Source organism: Dicentrarchus labrax, unplaced genomic scaffold (assembly GCF_905237075.1).
Source record: "Dicentrarchus labrax unplaced genomic scaffold, dlabrax2021, whole genome shotgun sequence".
NCBI lineage: Eukaryota > Metazoa > Chordata > Actinopteri > Moronidae > Dicentrarchus > Dicentrarchus labrax.
The window spans coordinates 9,983,210-10,006,018 of NW_026136701.1; the positions used below are offsets into that span (position 1 = coordinate 9,983,210).

At 40.6% G+C, this 22,809-nt stretch overlaps 1 protein-coding gene across 7 annotated transcripts in view; it reads right to left on the reverse strand.

Annotated features, from left to right (window-relative positions):
• The window catches only part of st3gal3b (ST3 beta-galactoside alpha-2,3-sialyltransferase 3b), a 45,671-nt gene extending 24,222 nt beyond the window's left edge, over positions 1–21,449 (reverse strand). The window contains exons 1-6 of one of the 7 annotated variants that reach the window (XM_051394372.1): positions 21,357–21,449; positions 13,992–14,139; positions 6,440–6,502; positions 5,921–5,962; positions 4,661–4,703; positions 3,199–3,291 (exon numbers count right to left, since the gene is read on the reverse strand). In XM_051394372.1, coding sequence (XP_051250332.1) covers positions 3,199–3,291; positions 4,661–4,703; positions 5,921–5,962; positions 6,440–6,502; positions 13,992–14,100 — 350 coding nt within the window. In that variant the 5' untranslated portion in view covers positions 14,101–14,139; positions 21,357–21,449. Of the gene's footprint in view, positions 1–3,198; positions 3,292–4,660; positions 4,704–5,291; positions 5,887–5,920; positions 5,963–6,439; positions 6,503–13,991; positions 14,140–15,593; positions 15,819–16,380; positions 16,793–21,356 lie in introns of those variants that run through there. The other 6 variants (XM_051394268.1, XM_051394318.1, XM_051394473.1 and 3 more) reach the window with 6 other exon arrangements.
• Positions 21,450–22,809: the final 1,360 nt, after the last annotated feature.

Genomic DNA, 22,809 nt, shown 5'->3' on the forward strand with positions numbered 1-22,809 from the left:
TAATGACCTGGGAAACATTTAATCTACAAAAAGAAATTCACTTGTTCATTAACACAACAGCCTCCCAAAACAAGCAAAGCCTGCACACACATTAGCAAGGTAACTAAAGACTAAGTAATAAAAACTGAAGAGGCAGAAAGCAGCTGCAGTACATAACCCATCAACATAACCTCTCCACCCAGGCCTAAATCACAGCTGACACGTGGTTTTGATAAATCTGCTGAGACAACATACTCGTGCCAGAATGCTTTTCTTCGAATGATCTGGGCCAGGACTGTTTCTATAAACCAAATTATAGTAAGTGGAGGAAGTTGTGAGAGAAAAAAGTGAAACAAGTGACCGAAAATTCACACAGGTGTGAGGGTAAATGTGAAATACCTGTGTTGGCCTTATGACAGAGAACAGACAAGTTAAACTAATCCAGCAAGAAAGAAAGCCATCCTGCCCCATTAAAAAACAAATGTGAGATTGATATTCAAAAACACGTCTGTGACCAGTGTTTTCAATGCCCCATGAACTGCTACTTCCAGCATCGCCTCTTCCTTATCCTGTGTCTCTGTATAAGTGTGTGTGTCCCTTTGATTAACTGCAGCTCTAAAATCAAAAGAAGCCATTTCCTCTAAGCCATGCCTGCGACCTGAGTGTGGCTTCAGGATGGATGTGTGTTTTTATGACCTACTGTCAAGCTGGGCGGACACAAGAGGAGAGGGAGAGACTTTAGCATGCATGGAGCTCCATGCATTTCCATGTCAGACTGAAATGATCAATCAGGACACAAACACACACAGAAAAGACAATGCAAGGCGCCTTGGGGAGATCTATTGAGTTGGTGTATATTATTTTGTTTATGACAGGAGACAGTTACAGAGATCATTACCGGAGACCAGACCACCAGCAACAGAACAATTGGTTCTTCTCACCAACTGTAAACCACGGACCCATAGAGCTGGCAGACGACACTAACAAAAGCAAAGGCATTTTAAACTGGAATCAGGAGAGGACACACAAGCACCATCACACTCCTGTGCTTCTCAGCATGAATCTTGGATAGCTTGTTACCATAACACTGCCATGGGTTCACAAGAAATATGTAGAGCTCTGAGGCACAATGACCAAACATGGCCAACATTATTGGGAGGCCTTCCGGTTGGCTTAAACCTCATCCAAGCACCCTAATCGGTCTTTGATACCCTCATTATCTGCCAGTTTTAAAGCATGAAGGCAGAGAGAGAGAGGGAGACTCAAGAGGAGAGGCAGTTATGTATGACTCTCTCTTCTACTCACATCACCTGACAGTGGCACACACTCAGAGACTTCTGTCCTGCCAAAACAAATGGAGATTCATTAAACCCAAGACTTCTGAGGCCTTAAGGGGCTATAAATAACACAGGACCATTGCAAGTCACTGAGCCCTGACCGACAGTCCGTCACTGACATCCTGACAAAGCAGAGAGACAGGGGGCTGCTTGTTGTTAAATAAAAACTGAGGGCACCCAAAACAGCCAATGCGCAAGGACGCATTGTACTCATTTCCTTTGCTAGATCCATCTCTCAAAGGAAATATTTTCATAACCGTGCCGCTTCAAGTTCACTGCCAACACTTGATTTAGGACTCCAATACAAACAGTTTTGGGTAAAGCGGAGTGGAGGGGGGGTGTGGAAAATAAATTGAATTTTGCAGGGCAGGGGCTTCAGAGAAGACAAACATGGAGGAAGCAGGAGATGATTAGAGAGGGAGAGCCACAGGACCTCACTGCTAGAGGTTAAGTAGGTTTTCTCTAACAGCTGAACTATAGGCCAAAATGCTAACAAGGAAACTTTTAAACTGATTTGTTTTTGCCTGGTAAAGACTGAGATGAAGAAAGTTGTTGTTGTTAACCAGTAAACAAACAAGATGTTAATTGGTGAACTCTTTGTGTATTGTGTAGGTTCAACCATACACTCACGCAAACCAACACACTTGTACACACAAACTTCCACCAAGTGCAGCATTAATTGGGCTCATTGACCTGTGTGTGACTGGGCTGAAGGTGGTAGTAATCAGTGGGCTCCCCGTTGGGGTTCTGTGTTGTACAGAACTTTGATCCGACACGTGCGGCTGATTAGAGGAAGTCATTACGAGGGAGGACATTGTTAACACGTAGCCTCTCAGATAGGTAGAGGACAGCTCCACAAAACGGCTGCGTCTGTCTTGTTAAACAGCACTGCAATTTACAGCTGACAGTGCAGCTCAGTCGATTAGAGTTGGTTGGTCAGTTCATTCAACAGATACTGTATAAATTATGCAATATGCCTTGGATAGACTCACTTAAACACTTTGAGAGCATCTTATTTTTATTATTATGGGCATAAAATGTAAAAAGGGTGAATATATTAAAAAATAAAGTTAAAAAGTTTTGTAACGTATTGGAATTTGTTGCTGAACTAGTTCACTGTTTTTTTTTTTTCTCTCAACTTTGAATGTAATTTTGCATCTTCAGGCAAAAGACAAATTGGCTTAAGTACTTATGTTTGGAAATGGGCTGGCATGTCAAGTACAGCACTGAAGTGCCACTAGCAATGCTGTAAATATCTCCTCTATTAGCTTAGCTCCAAGAATGCCGATGGGACAATGCCCTATAGATTGAGCTGAGATGAGCGGCAAACAGAGGCAAAGAGAAAAATCAAAAGAGCCAATGACATCAGAGAGGGCCGTGGAGGATTGTGTGGACTGTGTGGGCTGGGTACCAGGAAGCTCGTGATGAGTCAGGACAGGAAGTTGGTTGGTGCTGTTCACAGAGAAAGCCTCTAAGGCTCTAGAATACGATATGAGAAAGATGGGAGACCTTGTACTCGGGTGACAAAGGTTCTTTTGTGTAACAGGGGGATCACAAGGACACAGTCGGGGTTTTGTGGTGGGGGAGAAGATGATAGAAACATGATTGAAACTAGGGAAGATTGGGCAGGAATGTGGGGGCTTCTCTGTTTCTGACTCAAAACCCTTAAGGCCAAGCTAGCTTGAAGAGTGACATCATGCATCTTGGTATGCTCGAGTAACAGTTTTAGCTTTTCTCCTGCTGACGTCCAATTAAAATGATTTGTTTGTGAAGCTCCCCGATTGTGGCTGTGAAGTTCTTGGAGCAAGCAGAGAGAGTTTGTCTGCATCCAGTGCATCCACAACCCACTGTCGTGTGCAAAAGAAAGAGCAATCATTCTCACTTAGGATATATGGCGGTCATCTTTGCTGCTGCATATCCTGGCTTGCACACTCCTTCGCTGAGGTTTCCATACTTGTATGCCAACTCTGGTGACCTGTAAATTAAAAGAACAGAGAGAGCGATTAATCAGACACATCATGACGACAGATTATCAATCACACCTGTACATTTCTAAGCCTCAAAAACTGAGCTTGTCAAACAATCTGCTTGGGAGATAGGGGAAAAACGGGGGTTTCTAAGGAAGTTGGAGAACTCAGCAACAGCTCAGCATATCACCTTGTGTGTGGCAAGACAAAGCAGAGGGGCCTTGTTCAAATAATCACACTGGCAGTGCTAGAACTAGAAACCTCCCGATTACTAGCATGACCATTAATAACCTGATGTATGCCATGAATCTAGTTCAAATAAACATGGAGATGGGAGAGAGGCCCAGGTCTTAACACTATATGAGGCCTGAAAATCCAAGTTGGCAGGAGAAGGGGCTCGCCAGCAGCCTGCTTATGCAGAATTTGAAGCTCTTCTATGCTAATATAATAGATTTCAGTAAGCTAGAATGCTGCTCACTTGCAGTTTGGCCTTGATTGACCTGAAGCTGGTGATTTAGTGAGAATAAAATCTAGGGGGCACTTTTCCATCACTCAGACCACCAGCCAGAATAAATGACCCAAGTCAAAAAACTAATTACTAGCTTTAAGATGAATTGCACTTTCATATGCTTGTGCTCTAATGTAGTAATTAATGACACTGTAGACATAATGCAAGGAGCTGTATTAGATAAACTGAACGTATTGAGAACCACCTAAAAGTGCATGCTGACATGGTGCTTACAGTGTGTGTGCAGAGTGTGGACAGACATGCCCTGCGAGAGCCAGGGTGGTGATGGCAGCATATGATTATTGCCTGCATGGTAATGGGAGGGCCAGAGAAAGGGCCTTATCGTGGCAGTTTAGAGCAAGAGTGTCAAACCAATTCAGGGAATTATACACATATCAACAGACACGCTGACACAATGACAGCTGCATAATGACTCAGTGTAGCATGTTCTCACCCTGACAAACCACAGCCGCTCTGGAATAAACGGGAAAACACCAACTACATCTCAATTCACACAAATCTCCTAATGTATTACTCAGACCGCCAATTGCATCTGCACATTTGTCACCAGGTTTTGGTTAGGTCTCCAATGAGATTCTATGTGTTTATTTTTAAAAAAAAGCGAGATTAATTGGTTGAAGGTTTACATTTTCATGTTTCGTGTTTCCCCATTGATCAAGCAGAACCTGTATGAATAAGTACCCAGTGGAACAAGCTGTAAAACATATCTAAACTGATGGAGTCAAAGTCTAACTGGGAATTCAGCTGTTCTAAATAGAACACGTCAGCAATATCCCATATAGTACATGATGGAGAATTGTAAAACATTTTAAGATTAAATGACAGTAATGTTTACTAGATGTACTCACAGTTTTGTGTCCAGCTGCAGCAGAAAGCCCTGCTTATCATACACTGGAGACGAAAGAAAAAAACAGAGATGGAAATGGTCCATTACCACACAGGTCCCAAAGCACAGTGATAGAAAGTGTGGCACCTTTGGGGTTGAAACTTTATATAGTTGGATCATTAGCTCTGGTCATCCAATCTACATAATTTCAACTAGCAGCTCATTAGCTGTAGTTGGGAACAACCTGTGGATCTTTCACAGGGAAAATAATATGGCAAATGTAAAAGAAAGTAAGCATTAGAATTAAGGATTTGTGACAAACAAGCAAGGTTAGGGTGAAGCCAGCCAAAACAATCTGTTGAGTTTAAAATAAAGTTAGAAAAGAAGTTAGAGATCACCTATGGACAACCATAGAGGCAGCCAATAGGTGCCTGGTGAAGCATTGAGGCAGAAGCACAGAAAACTAGGAGATGGAGAAATGAGGATTTTATTCTTAATTATGTCATTTGAGTATTTACTGCAGTCTTATATTTTATCATTATTCTTGCAGGGTCTATAAAACACTTAACATATTAATTTCTGTCTGTAAAATGCTGTAATAGTGATCTAGCATGACATAGCATTAGTTGAAAGTAGGAAGAGCGTGGTATTACTCCTGTGGTTGCGGATCTTGTCTTCACAGAGAAGCTGGAGGAGAAAGATAAAGAAAAGGGACAATGGGAATGCGTGACGGCTGATTAGGGAAGGATCCAAGCACTGCCCTGGTGGATGAGGGACTTTGCCATAGCAGCCAAGATGAGCGAGTGTATGTGTGTGCATTATGTTTCTGTTGAGAAGCATAAAGCAGCCAGAGGGCCAAGTCGAGGCTTGGGAGAAATTAAAGCAGCGGGATCCTACCAGTAAGACAGATGTTTATATGTGGAACCTTACTGTATTATGCACCAAAGCTCCTGCAGGCTGCTTTACTTGCCTACCATTTGTTACTGAGCCAAGACAACAGAGGGCAGTGTTGTATCACACTGCAGCCTCATGTGGAGGATGATGGCTGGACAGATGTTTAATTCCTAATTAGTTGTCATCGTTAGCAAATTCAGTTACTGTAACAACTTGAATTTACTCAGTAAATGTCTATAGCTTTCCCTGTTAGTAACAAATCTGGTTGACTATTTTTTGGATATATTGCTAGCTTGCCAGCCCAAATATGAAATCTGTCATTGTATTTTAAATGGTGGACGCAAAACCAGGATGGGTAGAGGTTCAGCTGGTGGGGCTGCAGATGTACCTGAGCCTACTATTCGTCCCACGGTGATGTCCGTTTCCAACTCTGAAACACAAAATGGTCAGTTAGCGCCATTTGAGGTCAGTCTGTTATGGCAGCACTGGCTTTGAAAATAAAGCCAACTGCAAATGTCAGACATTACAGAGCAAGAAGAGGACGAGGAAGAGGGAGAGAGGTTAATAGCTTCAATCCCAGTGGGCTGAATTATAGTCTCAATCTTTATTTAAAGATGGAAAGTCCAATGAAGTGGAAAATTAAGTGCAGAAAGCCCCCATTGTGTTTTTGTGGTTATTATGGCAGTGGTATATTGAAAGTTACCCACAAGGACGGAATGAGCACACACAATTTTGGTAATTACAAAAAAATGATGACAGGTAGATGAAAGTTGTAACAATGTTCATTGTGTTCATTGAGTTAGCATATTAAAAAAAAAACAACCTCAAAAGCCCAGTTTAAATTCACCCGCTTCACAATAGTTTGACAGTCACCCAGTATAAATGGGCAGAGTGTCAGTGCCTCTACCTGTAATGCTTTTCCCTTCAGCCCCCTTAGTCAGGACTACAGTTGTCTCTTCTGCATCACCCTCTGAAAACAAAAGGGGGTTAAGACACTGAAAAAAGATCATCACTGTAGCTGTGGAAGCAACTATTAACCATACAACTATTAACCAAGACCAAAGCACTCAGAATATAGAAAAAGTATGTTTTCAACATCAGCTTCAGCAAAACACAGACCGTGACTATGCACAGAAACAAAAACACACAAATGGCAGACATAGACAGAAAGAAACAAAAAATCCAAAGATTTAATGCTGATCCTCCAATGTGTAGTTACCATCCCCGTGCCATTCACAGAGTACAGTAACAATACAGCATAAATGTTAAAGATCCCCTCAAGACATGTATTAAGACATATATACAAATAGTCTGCTTGGAACAATAATGTGTGTCCGATGTCATCTATTCCTTCTACCTCTTTAAAAGTCCCAGAATCTGTAAATGTGCAATTTTGTTTTTACTTCACTGTAAAGTCCATTCTTTCTCATTTTCAATGATCCCAGAGAAACTTTCCACTCACAGCAGATGAATGTGAAAACATCCCTCTAGTGTCAAATTCAGATTTACAGAACAATGTGAAAGATTCTCACTTTTTCTGGAAGTGTGTTAACAGCTGTGACAGTCCCACAGTAAATCACTGACTTACTCTGAACGTGCTTAATTTCAAGTTCACATTATGCCAAGATTTTGGAAACTGAAGCAAATTTACATTCTACTTGCCCTTTCAGATCAATCATTATAATTTGTTTGACCAAATAGATAAAAACAGAGGACCTTTACGTAGAATGTTAGTTTCAAACAAAAACCCCACGCAGGTTTTAGAGAAATAAAAAACGCAACATTTCTCTCTCGCTTCTATCAAAACAATCAGAGGACAGCTGCCATGTCATTTCATCCAAATGCCATTGATTATGTACGACATAACTTCAAAGCCCTCTTCAAAACAGAACAAGAACAGCAAGTGCTCCATGTGACTGCATCAAGTTCTGTGAATGTAAATTGTTGCACAAAAAGCACAACCTCTCCATGTGAGGCTTCTGGCAGATCAAATCCCCCAGTTAACAAAACTCAAACTCTGTTCCAGCTGAAACTGCATAGGTGTATGACCACTTCAGCTCTGAGACAAGAGAAGGCAATCCCTGACGTTGAAAACCAAGCCGGGAAATATTAAGACCAAGCTCCCTGAGCAACTGCTGACCTTGTTGCTTATATAGAGGACTGAAAATGACAGGGGAAAGGGAATCCCACTTTGAAACATAATGTATTTTAATATATTTATGAGCAAATTGTAAAAACATTCTTTGAAATATATTTTTGAAAGACATACACAGAGCCCCCCCCTTTTTTTTCCTCTGCAATAGAGATCTATTTCAGTGTTTTATTTTAGAAAAGTGGTTTAGGGGCAGAAATCCACAGAGTTGAAAGTTGTGGCTTGTTGGTTACTGCAGTGTTAGCAGATTGGCTGGTGGAACGCATTCATTTCTCACCGTGCAGGTGTTAATTTTAAGTACGATTTAAGACCCTGAGGTGGTGTTCATGTTACTATCAGCAAAGCCAACCATTATAAGTGACTATGCTGTTGGGAGGCATTCAAAAGAAAGTTGGCTGCAACTGCATAAGTTGAAGATGACTGTTGATGTGTTGATCAATCTATTTAGAACAGCTGTGTTATGGGAGGGGACCTAAAAAATTCAAGACAGTGTTGATAGAGCAATGTTGGATCCATGTGTAAAAGGGCTCAGATACAATGCATGTTAGGCCATGTCCACATTGTGGAGGATAAATTTGAAGAAAAAAAAGTCTCACAACATGAATACAAATCAATGTCAACAGCTTTATTGTAACTAGCTATACTGACACTAGCAAGCTGGGGGAAATATAAAGTTTGCTTTCTTACTGTGCTGGTATTACTTTATTTATTCTTATTTCATTGGTTTTAACTCTCAGTTTTAAATGATTATTGTTACTGGTCTATTCTAATTTTATGTAAGTAACTAAGTAAAACTTTATTTATACAGCACCTTTTCGACAGAGATCCAAAGTGCTTTCAAAACAACAAATAAATAAAACATAACAACACACAAAAACACAAACAGAGAGGATTTAAAAACAAACAAAGGAAGATAAAACAAAAGGGAGGGATAAATTAAAAGAGACACGACAGATGAGAAAACAAACAAGGAGATCTATAAAAAGGCTTGCCTGTAGAGGCGGGTTTTGAGCAGCCGCTTAAAACAGTCCACAGATTCAGTGAATCTAAGTGATTGGGGAAGACTATTACACAATGTTGGGGCTAAAACAGCAAAGGCACGGTCACCTTTAGATGTACAGGTAGCGCGTGGAACGGATAAAAGGCCGAGATTTGAGGAGCGGAGTGGCTGAGGAGTGGAATGAGGAACAAGGAAATCTTATATGGAATTGGGCTAAGGTCATGAAGTGCCTTATATGTAATCAGTAAGATCTTAGCGGCTGAACAAATGACCCAGAGGAAGCATGTACAGGGAGAACAGAAATGGACCAAAAACTGGACCAAGAACTGGACCAAGAACCGACCCCTGAGGGACACCACACAGCAGGGGAGCGGAAGAGGACACATGATTATTAATGCAGACATTAAAGACTCTATTAGTCAAGTAGGAATTAAACCAATTTAAGGCTGTACCAGAAATGCCAACCCAGTTCTGTAATCTATCCAGTAAAATGGCATGATCGATGGTATCAACGGCTGCAGTCAGATCAAGAAGAATAAGGATGGAGCTTTCACCTTTGTCAGCATGCATAAGAATGTCATTAGACACTCTCAGTAATGCTGTCTCTGTGCTATGTTTTTGGCGAAAACCAGATTGGAATTTGTCAAAGATTCTATGACCTTCTACCAGCTTCAGGAGCTGGTCCGCAACAGACAGTAAAATAGGACAACTGAATGTTGAATGGGGAAGAACAGTTAGAGGAAAATGAGACCATATACCATCGATCTTGTCAATGAAAAAAGACAGGAATTTTTCACAGCCAGTCGGAGAGGAGGCCTGAATAGCAGGAGGAGATGGAGTTACAAGCTGGTTGATAGTAGTAAACAAAATCCTTGGGTTAGGTTTATTGCTAACAATCAAATCAGAAAACTAGGCAGCTCGCGCATCTTTAATAGTCGAGTTCAAGTTAAACAGTAGTTCCTTCATGTAGAGGCGGTGTACTTCAAGTTTGTGCTTTTTCCAATTTTGCTTGGCCTTCCTATATTCCCTTCTTTGTTGACTAATATTGTTGTTGATCCAGGGAGTTTTATTAATAACTGGGACAGCCCTGGATGCATATGGAGCAGAAAAATCAAGGGCTGATGTACACAAATTATTAAACCAGCTAATTTGATCATTATATTGAGAAAGTGAGGGGGAGAATTAGCCAGACCAGAAAAATGGCTACAAAATGTGGCTGCTGACTGATTATTAAAGATGCGAGAGTGGATTATACGTTTCTGGGATGATGAAGCAGTTATAAAATGTGTATCAAAAGTAATACATTTGTGGTCAGAGACAAAATCATGCATATTCAGAAAACTAAGAGACAGATCCAGAGTAAAAACTAAGTCAAGGGTGTGCCCACGGTTATGTGTAAGGCCAGAGACGTGCTGCACAAGATTAAAAGATTTACCAATGTTTAAAAAGTCTGTGGCAAATGGATTGGAGTTTTATCAATATGAATGTTAAAGTCAACAGCTATAATGGCCTTATTAAATTTGAGCATGAGAGAGGACAGTAGGTCAGAGAATTCAGTGAGGAAACCACTGCTGAGTTGGAATTGGGGGGAGGGTAAATGATTATACAGCAGATGGGGTCTTCACGCACAATTTTAAAAGTTAAGATTTCAAAACTGTTAAAAGAGCCAAGGATGAGTGGAATACAAGTAAAATGTTTTTTAAAGACAACTGCAATACCCCCACCCTGGCCTGTTTGTCTTGGTGAATTTAGAAATGTGTAAGTGGGTGGGCAGAGCTCCTCTAGTGGGGAGCACTCCCCAGGTTTTAGCCAGGTTTCAGTAAGAAACAGAAAATCAAGGTTATGGTATGTAATTAGATCATTGAGAGTGAAGGATTTATTAGCCATAGACTGTGCATTCAGAAGGGCACAGGTAACTGGGATAAGGGGTTTAGCTGGAGTGGAAATACCATAGTAAACCGTAACCAAATTATGAGATCTAACAGTAGAAGAGACAGAGTGCATAGAGTAGTGGGTTTTTAATCTAGGCATAATTCTGACAGGAATACTATAAGAGCCTGAGGGGGTACAGTTAAATGGACTCATTGCAGGTCAGGATATACAGGCTTTACAGTGGATAAGAAGCATGACCCTTTCTGTGAAGGATGGAGGCCATCCGGCTTAAAAAATTGAGGCCGAAATAAAAAGGTGGCGAAATTGTCAACAAATGGAATATCCATGTATGTAGTTTTAGTTTATTTTTTGTAATGGTTTTAATTTGCATGTCATATATATATATATATATATATATATATATATATGTATATGTCTAATGTGTTTCCGTGGTGGCTCATGCTCTGTGCTTCAAACCTGGAACGAAATTGCTATATAAATAAAGTTTTGCTTCATTAACAATACGAGTACCCGATCATGTCTGTGGTGGAACACATCAACGCATTACTTGTAGGTTCATTGGAGTTCAATGAGACAGAAAACTGAAAACCAACCAGCCCTTGTGAGTCAGCCATAATAATTCTTGAGTACAGCTGACTACATTAGGAGGAAGAAAAGAAAAAGACTATTGTTGAAAGAACACAGGAAAAGTGGACTGGGGTGCCTCATCACTCCAGTCTTACAGGAGTCAAACATCCAGTCCAGCGGTCACGTGGACCTACTCTGAAATTGACACCCCAAGGTAGTCAGAGCCAGAGTCATGAGATAGCGTAAAACAAGTGGCCACAGGAAATGTTGCCTCTGGCCAATGATGAATGCAATCCAAATGAAGAACAGAATTCAGTACAGATCTGATCAATGACTACAAGCATTATTTCTGAAACTATTCTGGATAAACATAAATAACAGGGCCTAAGAAAGATGAACAGCACCGAGCACAAACCTTCTGAATGTCGTGGCCACCTGGTGGATCAGCAGGTGGTTGAATCCAGCACAACACATACTTTTACAAGAAGCCAGCTTGTCAGGGCACAGGCTTGTTGGAAATGCAACTAGGCTCAGACCCCTATTCTGTATTAATAGGGATCACAGCTTTAATTTTTTCCCACCAATTTCCAATGGTAAGATATTTAACCTTGATTTTATATCCCAATTCACCTCTCTTTTTTGCTGCAAGAAGTCAGACATGAAGTCATAAAGAGCCCCATTAACAAGCATACACTAGGGCGATCAAGCATTGAATGCATAGAATGCATGGTAGAAAAAAACAACAACAAAGAGGTACCGAATAACTACAGAGCTCTTAACGATGCATCAAATGAGCGGGGCATAAGCCTCTGTATGTTCCATTTGTCCCTGGAGCAGTGACTAAATCTCTAACACTATAAGTCAAGAATGAGGAGGAGAGATTAGGCAGATTTTATCCTCTAGCATAGCTTAGCTGCCCAGGCCAGAGGGCAGGAGAGGCCATCCACATGCTCATCCTTACCCTCTGACCATCGTTAAGCCAAACATCTGGGACCAGAGTAATGCAGAAAGCCAATATTTCTCACTGCAATTAAAGCTCCCCTCCTTTTACTTTGCACTACTTAACACAGCTTGAGAAATCTCTGTGATATGGACCTCAACAAAGAAAGAGAGGATGTTTTTTGCAACACTGAAGAGAATAATGTTTGGTTTAGCACACCCAGCTATGTGGGAGGATGAAAAAAGTCACCTATATAAACTATATAATTTATATTATTCATTGTAGACTGAGCCTGTTAGATGTCCGTGGGACCAGGAACAGGCAGTGGTGAGTTGAAACAATGAAGTTGTGGAACTTATACAACACTTGACAGGTTTCTTAATTAAAGACGTAGGGATTTCACAATGTCAGTCCTGCCTTCAACATGCCGTCTTGGATCAACATATTGCTGACCAGAATTCTTCAGCGTCGCGCATGAATTTTTGCATTACACAGGCAGCAGTTGGGAAAAGAGCAAACTTGACAGGAATAGACACCTCTGTCTGCCTAAGACTAATCCAAACCAATAAAAAACTCCAGTTCCATAGCAAAACTTTACATTACAGCCAGTGTGAAGACATCAAGGACACAATTTTCCCCATGTCTGTAGCTAGGCTCACAATCTGGTTCAAAACACTGACATTTGTGTTTTCTGTACCAAAAGCTGCTCCATGAGAATGTTTTCCAAGAAAATATACTCTGTAGGGGGCACAGGCAAGAAAGTTTCAACATTGTTAAAGAGAAATCTTCTAGCCCCCTCTACTGGTTTTTGACAGCTGTTTCAGCACACCCACACCATGTGACATCATTTACCTCCATCCTTCATCATCAACTTGCAGTCTGACCACATACTTTATCTAAAGAAATATTTCTTAGAGAACCAAATAGTAACAACAGTATACAAACATCCAAGTGTGTCGTCATTACATTTCTAAATGTGAACTCCAAAGCTCAGGATACCCAGCATTAAAAAGGAAATCACACTGAGTCATAACCAACACCCAAATACGTCAGGGGTATTTTTAAGTGGGAAGTAGAAGATGTGCCTTCATTGCGAAACTGCACTGTTAGGGTTTCATCATGTGTGGAAATTTCAAAATACCATTTCCTCCTGTCTAAGGGTGCTCAGATTGTAATCGGTCGGTATTCACTTCAATTTGTTTGGCCATCTCTATAAACCACAATCAGAGGCTGAAGCATTATTTTTTCCCACAGAAAAGTTATTCAGTCTTTGACACGCATAAACTTACATGGGCACGCCGCCGGTATATTAACAGCCAGGGACTCATTTTAGAGAAACAGAGAGAGAGATGGATGTTTAACAAAGATGGAGCGGGTAAATCAACAGTTTCATTTTTGATAGGCAGCCATTAATGAGCCTCTTCGTTGAGACACGGCTCACCTGCTGCTGTGAAAACATTCATAACGTGAGTTGTGTTTCTCGGGCGACTTTGTAAAACTTACTGCTGACCAACACAGTAACAGAGTAGACACATAAAGCCTGCATATGGAGAGAGACAGAGGTGTGTGCGTGTGTGCATGCACTATAAACATAAGGCATTAAATACACCCAGTGGTCATATCAGCCAATACTTCCACTGTTTTTCTACACTTGTGTTGTGGAAGAGATCTGCAAATGCGTGCGGCTAAACGGATTGAGATTAGGTTACACAATTCTCCACTTCTATTAGTAAATAGTATTGCTACAATAATGGCCCCATAGCACATAGAAGCAGACAGCAAAACAGAGACAGGCGTAAAACAGATTTTCTCAATAAAAACAGGTAAAAATATGTTACAAACTATGGGTTATGACAAATGAATGATCAGGTGATGAATAAGTTAGTCAGCCTGGAGATGTCACTTACGAGGCTTCTGGCCCCATACGTGTAGATGTAGCTTCCCGGAGGAGTAGTAAATAAAGCCCAGGACCAGCATGGGGCACAGGACGAACATCAGCTTGTGTGTGGGCTTCATGGTCTTCAGTCATTCACATGGCACCATCCAGGTCATCACCTGAAGAGTAATAGAGAAATGTATCCGTCAGCGACAAGGAAATAAAATGAACAAAAACAATTGAGGCAAACACATCACAAGATTAAAGATAAACAGATACTCAGGGAGGAAGAGGAAAAAGAGGGTGGAGTCAAAACGAAGTATAACAAAGGGTGCCTAAGAGTGGTATGTAAACAGGAAAAAAATACAATGTAGGTAGACACTGGGACACATGGGATGGTAGTAGTTTTATAACGTTTTTGTTCCGACTCCAGCAAGATTGAATCTGACATCTCTTCCCTTGGCTACATACACAGTCTTTTCTCCTTGAGGACTATTCAATCATGTCTGAAGGATAGTCTGCAAAGGTCATAAAAATTACAAGTAAACTTTGGGGGGGAACCTTGAGAAACTTGTTCCAGTATGAGAAGTAGTAAGAAGAATGGGATGTCACACACTTTTCACAGGAAATAACACCCTGTAGATGACATGACAGTTTTTTTTAAAAGTCATTGTTGTTAACAGTGATACAAAACTGTTATTGCTCTATTAAGTCAATCTCACCTCTCAGTAAACCTCAATGGACCTGCTTCAGCCACACAAGATCTAGATGTGGACTGTCTAAATTATACATATATTAACCCAGCAACAGTGAATCATGGGTACATGTTGCCTGACAGCAGACGAGAAATCCCATTAGTCATCTCTGTCTCTCTGTGGCCTGGTGTCTGTTTTAAACAAACTCTGCTAATTATATAGAGTCATGAAACATCTCATGGACTGTAACCTTACTGTAACGCAGCACCATGCGATTGCTTTCAACCACAGACATATTTTTTCGAAGCATAATCTACAGCTTTCATTGAACACAGGCCCTACGGACCACGACATGCTGTGCAGAATTTCTCAAACGTGGTATGACATCAAAAATATATCAAACTCCATCTGGGCCATTTCTGTTTCATCCTGTGAACTGCTAGAGGCCAGTGCAAATGAGGGACTATAAAGCACTGGGAGATGTCTGAGCAGAGTTGAGCTCAGATATGATTGCAACACCTCCACAAAACCACGCATTTCAAAATAGCAATTCATAACTCACATGGGGCAAGAAATGCAGGTTAAAAATGTTTAAATTGTTAATACTTAAAAGTCACCTGACAAACTAGGCTTGGGGTGGAAAGACATCTGTGGAATACATTCAACCGCATTTACTGAATTGGTCAATGGATGTAAATGTGCCCAAGCAAGCAGCAACACCACTGCAACTCTTGGGAGTCCAGTGAAAGCATAGGGTTTATCTCCCCCTACATATATTGCTTTCTAGATGTACTGCAACGGAACATTGTCCAACTCTATCAAACGAAATGCCATCAGGCTATATTAGTGTCATGGAAACACTAAATTAGGTAATTCAGAAACATAGAAATGCTTAACCACGACGACCAGTAGCCCCCCTGAGTAGTGTTATTACTCACCAGATTAATGTGTAAGCGAGTTTCAGTGGCAGCAGTGACTCTGCTCCATATCACAATCATTTATTATGTACCGCTGTAAAAGAGTTTTATTTCAGTCCATGTCGAAGGTTAAGTAAACGTTAGGTCTCTACTTTCTCTTGTCGGCCGTGTAGTTTACCGAGCTGTTAGCTGGCTACGTGACGCGCTTACTGAAAACAAAGTTGAGCTAACTTAGCAAAACAAACATAACGGAACTTTGCGGTCCCATAAGTCAACGCTATAATACCTCAGTGTCCCCAGATACAATGTGCACTGAAACATCACCTGTGGCTTTTATCTTACCTTTAATATGCCCCGTTTACGCTGGGGTTGTACAACTACGCGCATTACTAACGGCTAAAACTAATATAACGTTAATTACAAACGACGGGAAGATAGCGTTGTACAAACGGACAATATGAAGCAGCTAACCGTTAGCTCAGGTTAGCCAGTCGCTATGCTAACAACGCTACGTTGGCATAGTGGGGAACTATGCGTTGATCGCTTCTGCGGGCCTGCGGCGCAACAACACAGCGCTGTTAGGGAAATGTTGTGTCAAGCAATCAGTGTCCCAAACAGTACACGCGTGTAGGATAAATACTGGTGTGTAACAACACCGACTGTCCGCCGAAAAAACAATGCTGAGGTTACCTGACCACCGGTTTGCCTAAATCAACCAGCACCATCACCATCATCGCTGTCGAGTAAAACACGGCGTAGCAACGTCTCACTGCTATTTCCATTAGGGTTGGATAATGTCAGACATTACCTTTTTCTTTTCCTCTGAGTCCTCGGGAAGAAACAGTACCGGCCTTTAGTTTAAATAATGGATTGGTCGGTAAAACGACCATGTTCTCCCTCCTCTCCCGGCCATCGTGATGGAACCCATGGAAGTATCCCGGCTCTGTTAGCACAAGACGACCGATCTTCACTGTGTGTCTCCCCCACTGTCTGCTCTACCTCGCATCAACACGGCTACAATGAAAGAGCACCCCCCTCTTCTTCAATCAACATGTCCATAAGCAGCAGCAGGAACCCACTGGTCTTACAGCGATACAGTTTGTCCGCGACAGTCACATGAGGAGTCTCTGAATTATGATGCTCCCTCCCGTTTTAACAGGGCTAAAATGAAAGCACCTTTTCATCTGGTTCTTCACGTGGTGCTGTCCTCTGCTCGTCAGCTGTTCACATCGCATTGTAGCTGGGTTTGCTTTTGCACCTATAGCAGACCCATCAACCAACCCCCCCCCCAGTCCTCGCTCAGCAGCAATAATAGAGATGCAATAATGTATAGAGCTTTGCTGAACTGCCTGCTGCCCAACACTATTATAATGGCATGTGCTTGGGTCAGCACTATTTTATTGAGTGTACAGGTGGGAAGCACGTTTTCATCCTATAGACATGGTTGGCTGAAATCCAAAGAGAAAAGTCAATTCAATTTTAGATTGAAGCCTATTTTCGTGCACTTCTGTTTGGAGTAATTTGTCTTTAAGTAAACACCTTTCTCCAGACAGTCCTTGTCTTGTCCAAACAGTGGAATCTCAGTTTTTATCTAGATTCATATCAAACAGACCTCTAACAGACCACCACTGTTGCATCAATGTTTTTGGTGGATCTTCACTGGTTTGGAGTGCTTCTCCTGAAACGTTTAGCTCTAATTATTCCTAAGGGGACTATAAATAATCATTACTTATACAAGTGTAAGCCCCTTTGCTCCATGATGATGATAAGCTCCTAAGATATAAGTACCTACCAAACTGTTTGTCACAAGCTGGTTTGTGTGTTGTATCCAAGAAGGTGGTTTCTACTGTGATCATGAAGTCAGAGAACATGTGATCAACTAGAATCACTTCTGAGAATGCCATCAAACTTACACTGGAAGTCATGAAAAAAGGAGAAGAACCAAAAGTAGTCATGTTTTAAAAGGTTAAATACAATTTCCAGCTTAAAGTATGAAAGTGAGATGGGTCCATAAGGTATAAAAGATATAAAAACAACAGCAATGATTATGTTGGGAAAACACCCCACTCACTCCAATAAGAGCACAGTCACACAGTCAATGAGGCCTCATTATTCATAGAAGACCAACCCATCCACGCATCCACATAAACAGGCATATGTATATATACATACTTTCATCTATTAGAAGTAACAGGAACTGTCTGGCTTGTAATAGCACACTATTTGCTCTAGTTTTCAGACACACTCAAGCAACATGAATTTGTCAGAACATATAAACACCTTAATTGTTGTTTGTCATCATGTCTAATTTGCTGTCACTAATGAGACCTTTTATAAAGCATTCTTGTCTCACAGCCCAACCGAGTTAAAGCACAAACATTTGGGTAGTCCTCTGCGCCTTATCACTGCATATTCATAGAGATTCACACACTGATGTTCCCATAAATATGAACAGACTATGTTTATCAAACTTCTAAGAATAGAAGTGTTGATATAAATAATTGAATGAGCTAAGATGCTTTATAAACACTGGCTCTGCAGACCTTGTATCTGGCAGCTCAAGGCAGATTTGTTGTATGGCAGCAGATCTATAGTCCTGTCCCTCACACCTGCTCGGGTTACTCTGGTAATTCAGTTTTCCCCTTGGATCTTGCGTCTTATTTGTACCCTGACATACACAAGGTCTCATATCCTACATAAGCAGTTGTTGGGTTGCGAGCCAAGTTGGGTGAGGTGAGGGGGGGTTCTTCCGTTTTGCCCTGCAAAGAGTGTGGCAGAGTAGCATACTGATCTATAAATATTAGATCAAGCAGGAAATACAATATGCTCACCTACTGTTCTCCATCTGGGGTCAGGAGATTAGCAGGAGCCAGGAGAATAAAATACAGACAAACACAGAGACACACACATACACAAGCCTATTGAAGTGTTCCAGGATCACAGACTTTCTAACAGGATCTGGCGTGGGTTGGCAGCACTTTGTGGCCTTTGGTACTCGGATCATTCATTAACATCATACTTACGAGAGAAAATGATGGATGGCCATGGAAAAACAAGCAAGGAGCTGACATTTTCCACTCTCTAACCATGTCTGGGAAGTACACTGTTATTTGTTTGTCTGCTAGTAAGGATCTGTGTTCCAGAGGGGAAAGCATTTTCGTTTGTTATATACATCCACAGATTGTAGTGCATTCGCTTTCCTGTACCAGTCGAGTTGCTAAGATGAAACCACATCCGCATTACTTTGATGCTTAAGGGATTTCAACATGACTCAGTCATTTTACAAGTGTGGTTTTCCTGCTTTTCCTCTGTCATGCCCCATTCCTCTAATGCTCTAATTATTTTTTGCACTTGCAAGAGTATGAATAACAGAACAGCGTAGTCTTGAGTGACAGGTCTGTCATGATAACAGAAATGCATACTCCAACAAAAATGAAATCCTTCCCTACTAGCAGAGATACCATCAGGTCCTTCACTGGAATTAGCATTGCATTTCTTCTTCGAGTCTAGTCAGACAGTGTCCGCCATGCACAAGCTCCCAATTGAGCCCACTCCAGGAGCTTAAAGCTACAATGGATCAGTGGGTCGTGGAAACAGTGAAATTATGTTTAGGAAAATATAATGGCTTTCATGTACTTGTGTTAATTGTGTAATTTTAGCGCATTTTCTATCCTCCAGGCTTTAAAAATACTGCACAGTTTAGATGTTAGTGATAATACTGGGCTATAACAGTTGTGCAAAAACTCAACATCAGGAAAGAAGCTCACCAGAGTTGTAAACCGCTTGATAAAATCTGCACCTACTGTAAACCCTCTTATCCAAGTAATGAATCCCTCTTTAAAGGAACTTAATCTGGATTCATGTCTTTCACCACTGTTCCAAGCTACAGTGAATTTTGTAACTTAATATGCAAAACAATTCTAATGAGCCGTACCATACACAAGTGTACTTTAGTCCATCTTGATCACTTCATCTCTCCGAAATTAATTCCTTCATAAGTATAGCCAGACTTTACTGTTGCAAAATTAATAATTGATTGTTGTATCATCTGAATCATAGATGAACTATCTGCTCAATAGCGTGGCTTTTACTGTAATGGGCAGCCAGCAGGAAATAAACAAGCGCTGATGGGATACTAATAGATCCTGAGCATACAGGGGCGGCATCTGAACGATACTTTCGCTTCCCACTTTTAGCTATTTACTGATCTGCTGGTAGACTTGCTGTTTCTCCCGGCTTCCGGTCTTGATAAGCTAAGCTAACCGGCTCAGGGGTGTAACCATTGACATTCAGGCAGTGTGGTTGCACTCGGGCCTGTAGACAGAGCAGGCCCTCCAGCAAAGTGTTAGGTGGAAATCAGGCCCTTGTGAGTGATTCAGATTGCCAACATGGAAAGTGTTTAAAGCAGAACTCATAACTCATAAATCATACTTTTTTTGTTGGTATTCTTGTCATATACAGATATGCAATGATTTTTGCATTGGTGATATGTATGTGGATATTGTCTAATTTCTCTAATTGACACAGTAGCTAGGGCCCATCACAATAGCATATACTTTTACCCGCCAAAACTTCCTTACAACACTGAACCAGCTGCTGGCTCCAGCTTCATTAAGCACATATGAGAGTAATAATAAAGGAAGACCTCATGGAATGAACGCAAAATGGGCCATATAGGGGGGGAAAAAGAAAAGATACATGGTATCCATTCTTGCAACATAACAACATGACAGGATGATGACACACCTCCTATTAAATAACAAAACGACTTTAAATGATGTGCAAGGCAGTAGTCACATTTCAAAGAGCACAACCTGGAAGAGATCTCGTTCAAATTCTTTTTCTCTTTTTCACTTCCTCAGTTTGTCTCTTACCTCCCATTCAAACATGCAAACCATATCTGTCTCCCATGCATGACTGCATTCAATGTCCAATTAAAGTAAATACAAAGAAGCAAAGTTTGTGTGTTATTCAGTAATGATTAACAGATAAGATCAATTCAGAAATTAATTTAGGTTGCTGTGCTTTATCCATTGTGGGGAAATTCTACCATTTTGAAAGCAGTTGTTTAACATTCTGGGATAACAGCTCTCTTGTCAAGAGTTAGATGACAATATTAAAAGTCTAGTGTGTAACCTTTAGGAGGATCTGTTGGCAAAAATGGAATTAAATATTCATAGGTATATTTTCATTAGTGTATAATCACCTAAGAATAAGAATCATTGTCTTTTATAACCTTAGAATGAGTCCAAATAAGCATATTTCCCACAATGCCAAACTTTCACCCCCTTGCTTGAAGTGTGTTTATGCATATTGTACAATACTACATATCTGAACATAAAAGATTATTATACATGGCTTTCTTATGGACTGCTTACAGAGTAACTTTCTACCTCCCTGGAGTGCACTGGGGAGCTTATTTTAAGCCCCACCAGGCCAAGGTCAGGATTCATCCTTGGCCCACATAATTCCTGTTTTTGTTTAAAGCCTCTATTTATGCTTGTGCAGATACTGTATCTTAAGGGACAGATTATATGACAAAAACATTTCCATGCAGAAAGAGAAACAGACATAACGTCTACATGCTGGATGCTATAATGTAGATTATTTTAAAATTAGCTCACACTTCTCATTTTGGTCAATACTCTATTGACATGGCATTTAGGTTCCTTCCTTTAACAGAGATATCGTTCTGCTTTTAAATATGACATCCATATATTGTTTGTATTGGTAAGAAAAAATTACGTTTCCTTAAATTCCCCTAACGGTAGAAACAGACCTTACCTTTTCAGCTCTGGCTGTCAAGTCCTCAATCCAGAGTCTTGCTAGACTAGAACAGTACTTCAAAAGGTAAACACAGAAGACATGTCCTTTCACCACTCTTCAAACATTAGTTAACCAATAACAGACAGAATTTAATTGTGAGCACATAATCCTAATAAAGCACAAGCAGCAGAGTACAGTTTTGCATAGGATTTGTTAACTGTAGAGAAGATGGGCCGGAAAATCGATTACACTTTAAAAGATTGGCAAACCTTTTTGACATGTCACAAAAATATTTCATAACGTTTAACAGAAATCCAACATAAAAGGGGACATTTTTTACGACCTTTGTACCAGAGGTTAGCAAGCTATGCAAGCTTGTTTAAATCAGGTTATATTGTGAAAGATATTTTGTGGGGTTTGGATCCTTTGTAGAATTACTGGTGTATTTGTTTAAACAAGATTTTGGGAAAAACTTAACATATTAGTCTCTCATTCTAGGGATTCATAAAAGAGACTCTACACAAGTCCTGTGTGTTGTGTTAACACGTATATCCATTACTAATTGGATCAAAAACTTTTGATGTATCGATATATGTGAATATAAGTTTTGCTTGCACATGTTTTATGACATACAGACCCGTAATGTGAGCCACTGAATGTGAAGAAATGTTCAATGTCTGTTTTAAAAGTTAATTTTAAGCAGTCATATTACCTATTATTTTCCTGAAAACTGAGTGTGAGGATGTAATTATGTTTGTTGTAGGAAAAATAGCATATGCTGATTATCATGACATTTACAAAATGGTAAACATTTTACCTCACTCAGTCATAAAAACCCACATCACACAACAGCAAGCATAAGATCAAAGATCTGGGTCATGCACACCGCAGCCTCTCTTTCTCCAGTCACCATGATCTTGAAATTTTTTCCAGTTTGGTGTTTCCTTTGTGGTAGGAACAGTATCCACGGTGTATTTCTAGCCATGCCAGACCAGAACTGGTGGCTCTGGAACAGGGGAACGATTGCGTGCTTGCAGACACAAGATTTCTCAGACGATTATGGGCTCGATCCATCATGTGATAAAGTAGAGCCTTAGGGAAACCTATAGGCTTAGATTGCTGCTGTCTGATGCTTAATGGGGTGCAGCAACAGGAAGTCCCATTACAATGAAGCAGAAATAGTGCTGTACATGTTCTCAGTAGCAGCACAGTGCATATAGTTTTTGTAGAAAATGGGGATTAGAAACACATAGTTTATGTTTGGTGAGTATGGCACAACAGAGGACAGGATACATATGATCATTAATAATTAATTTGCTTTGATATCATAAGCAGTGAGCAATGTGAGGCAAAGAAAAATAATGTGCTGTAATAAAGCCAAATTAATAAACACAGCAGAATACACTTGAAATATATAGTATATTTTGATACATATTTACTATAACTCATGCTATCACACCTTCACGCACCT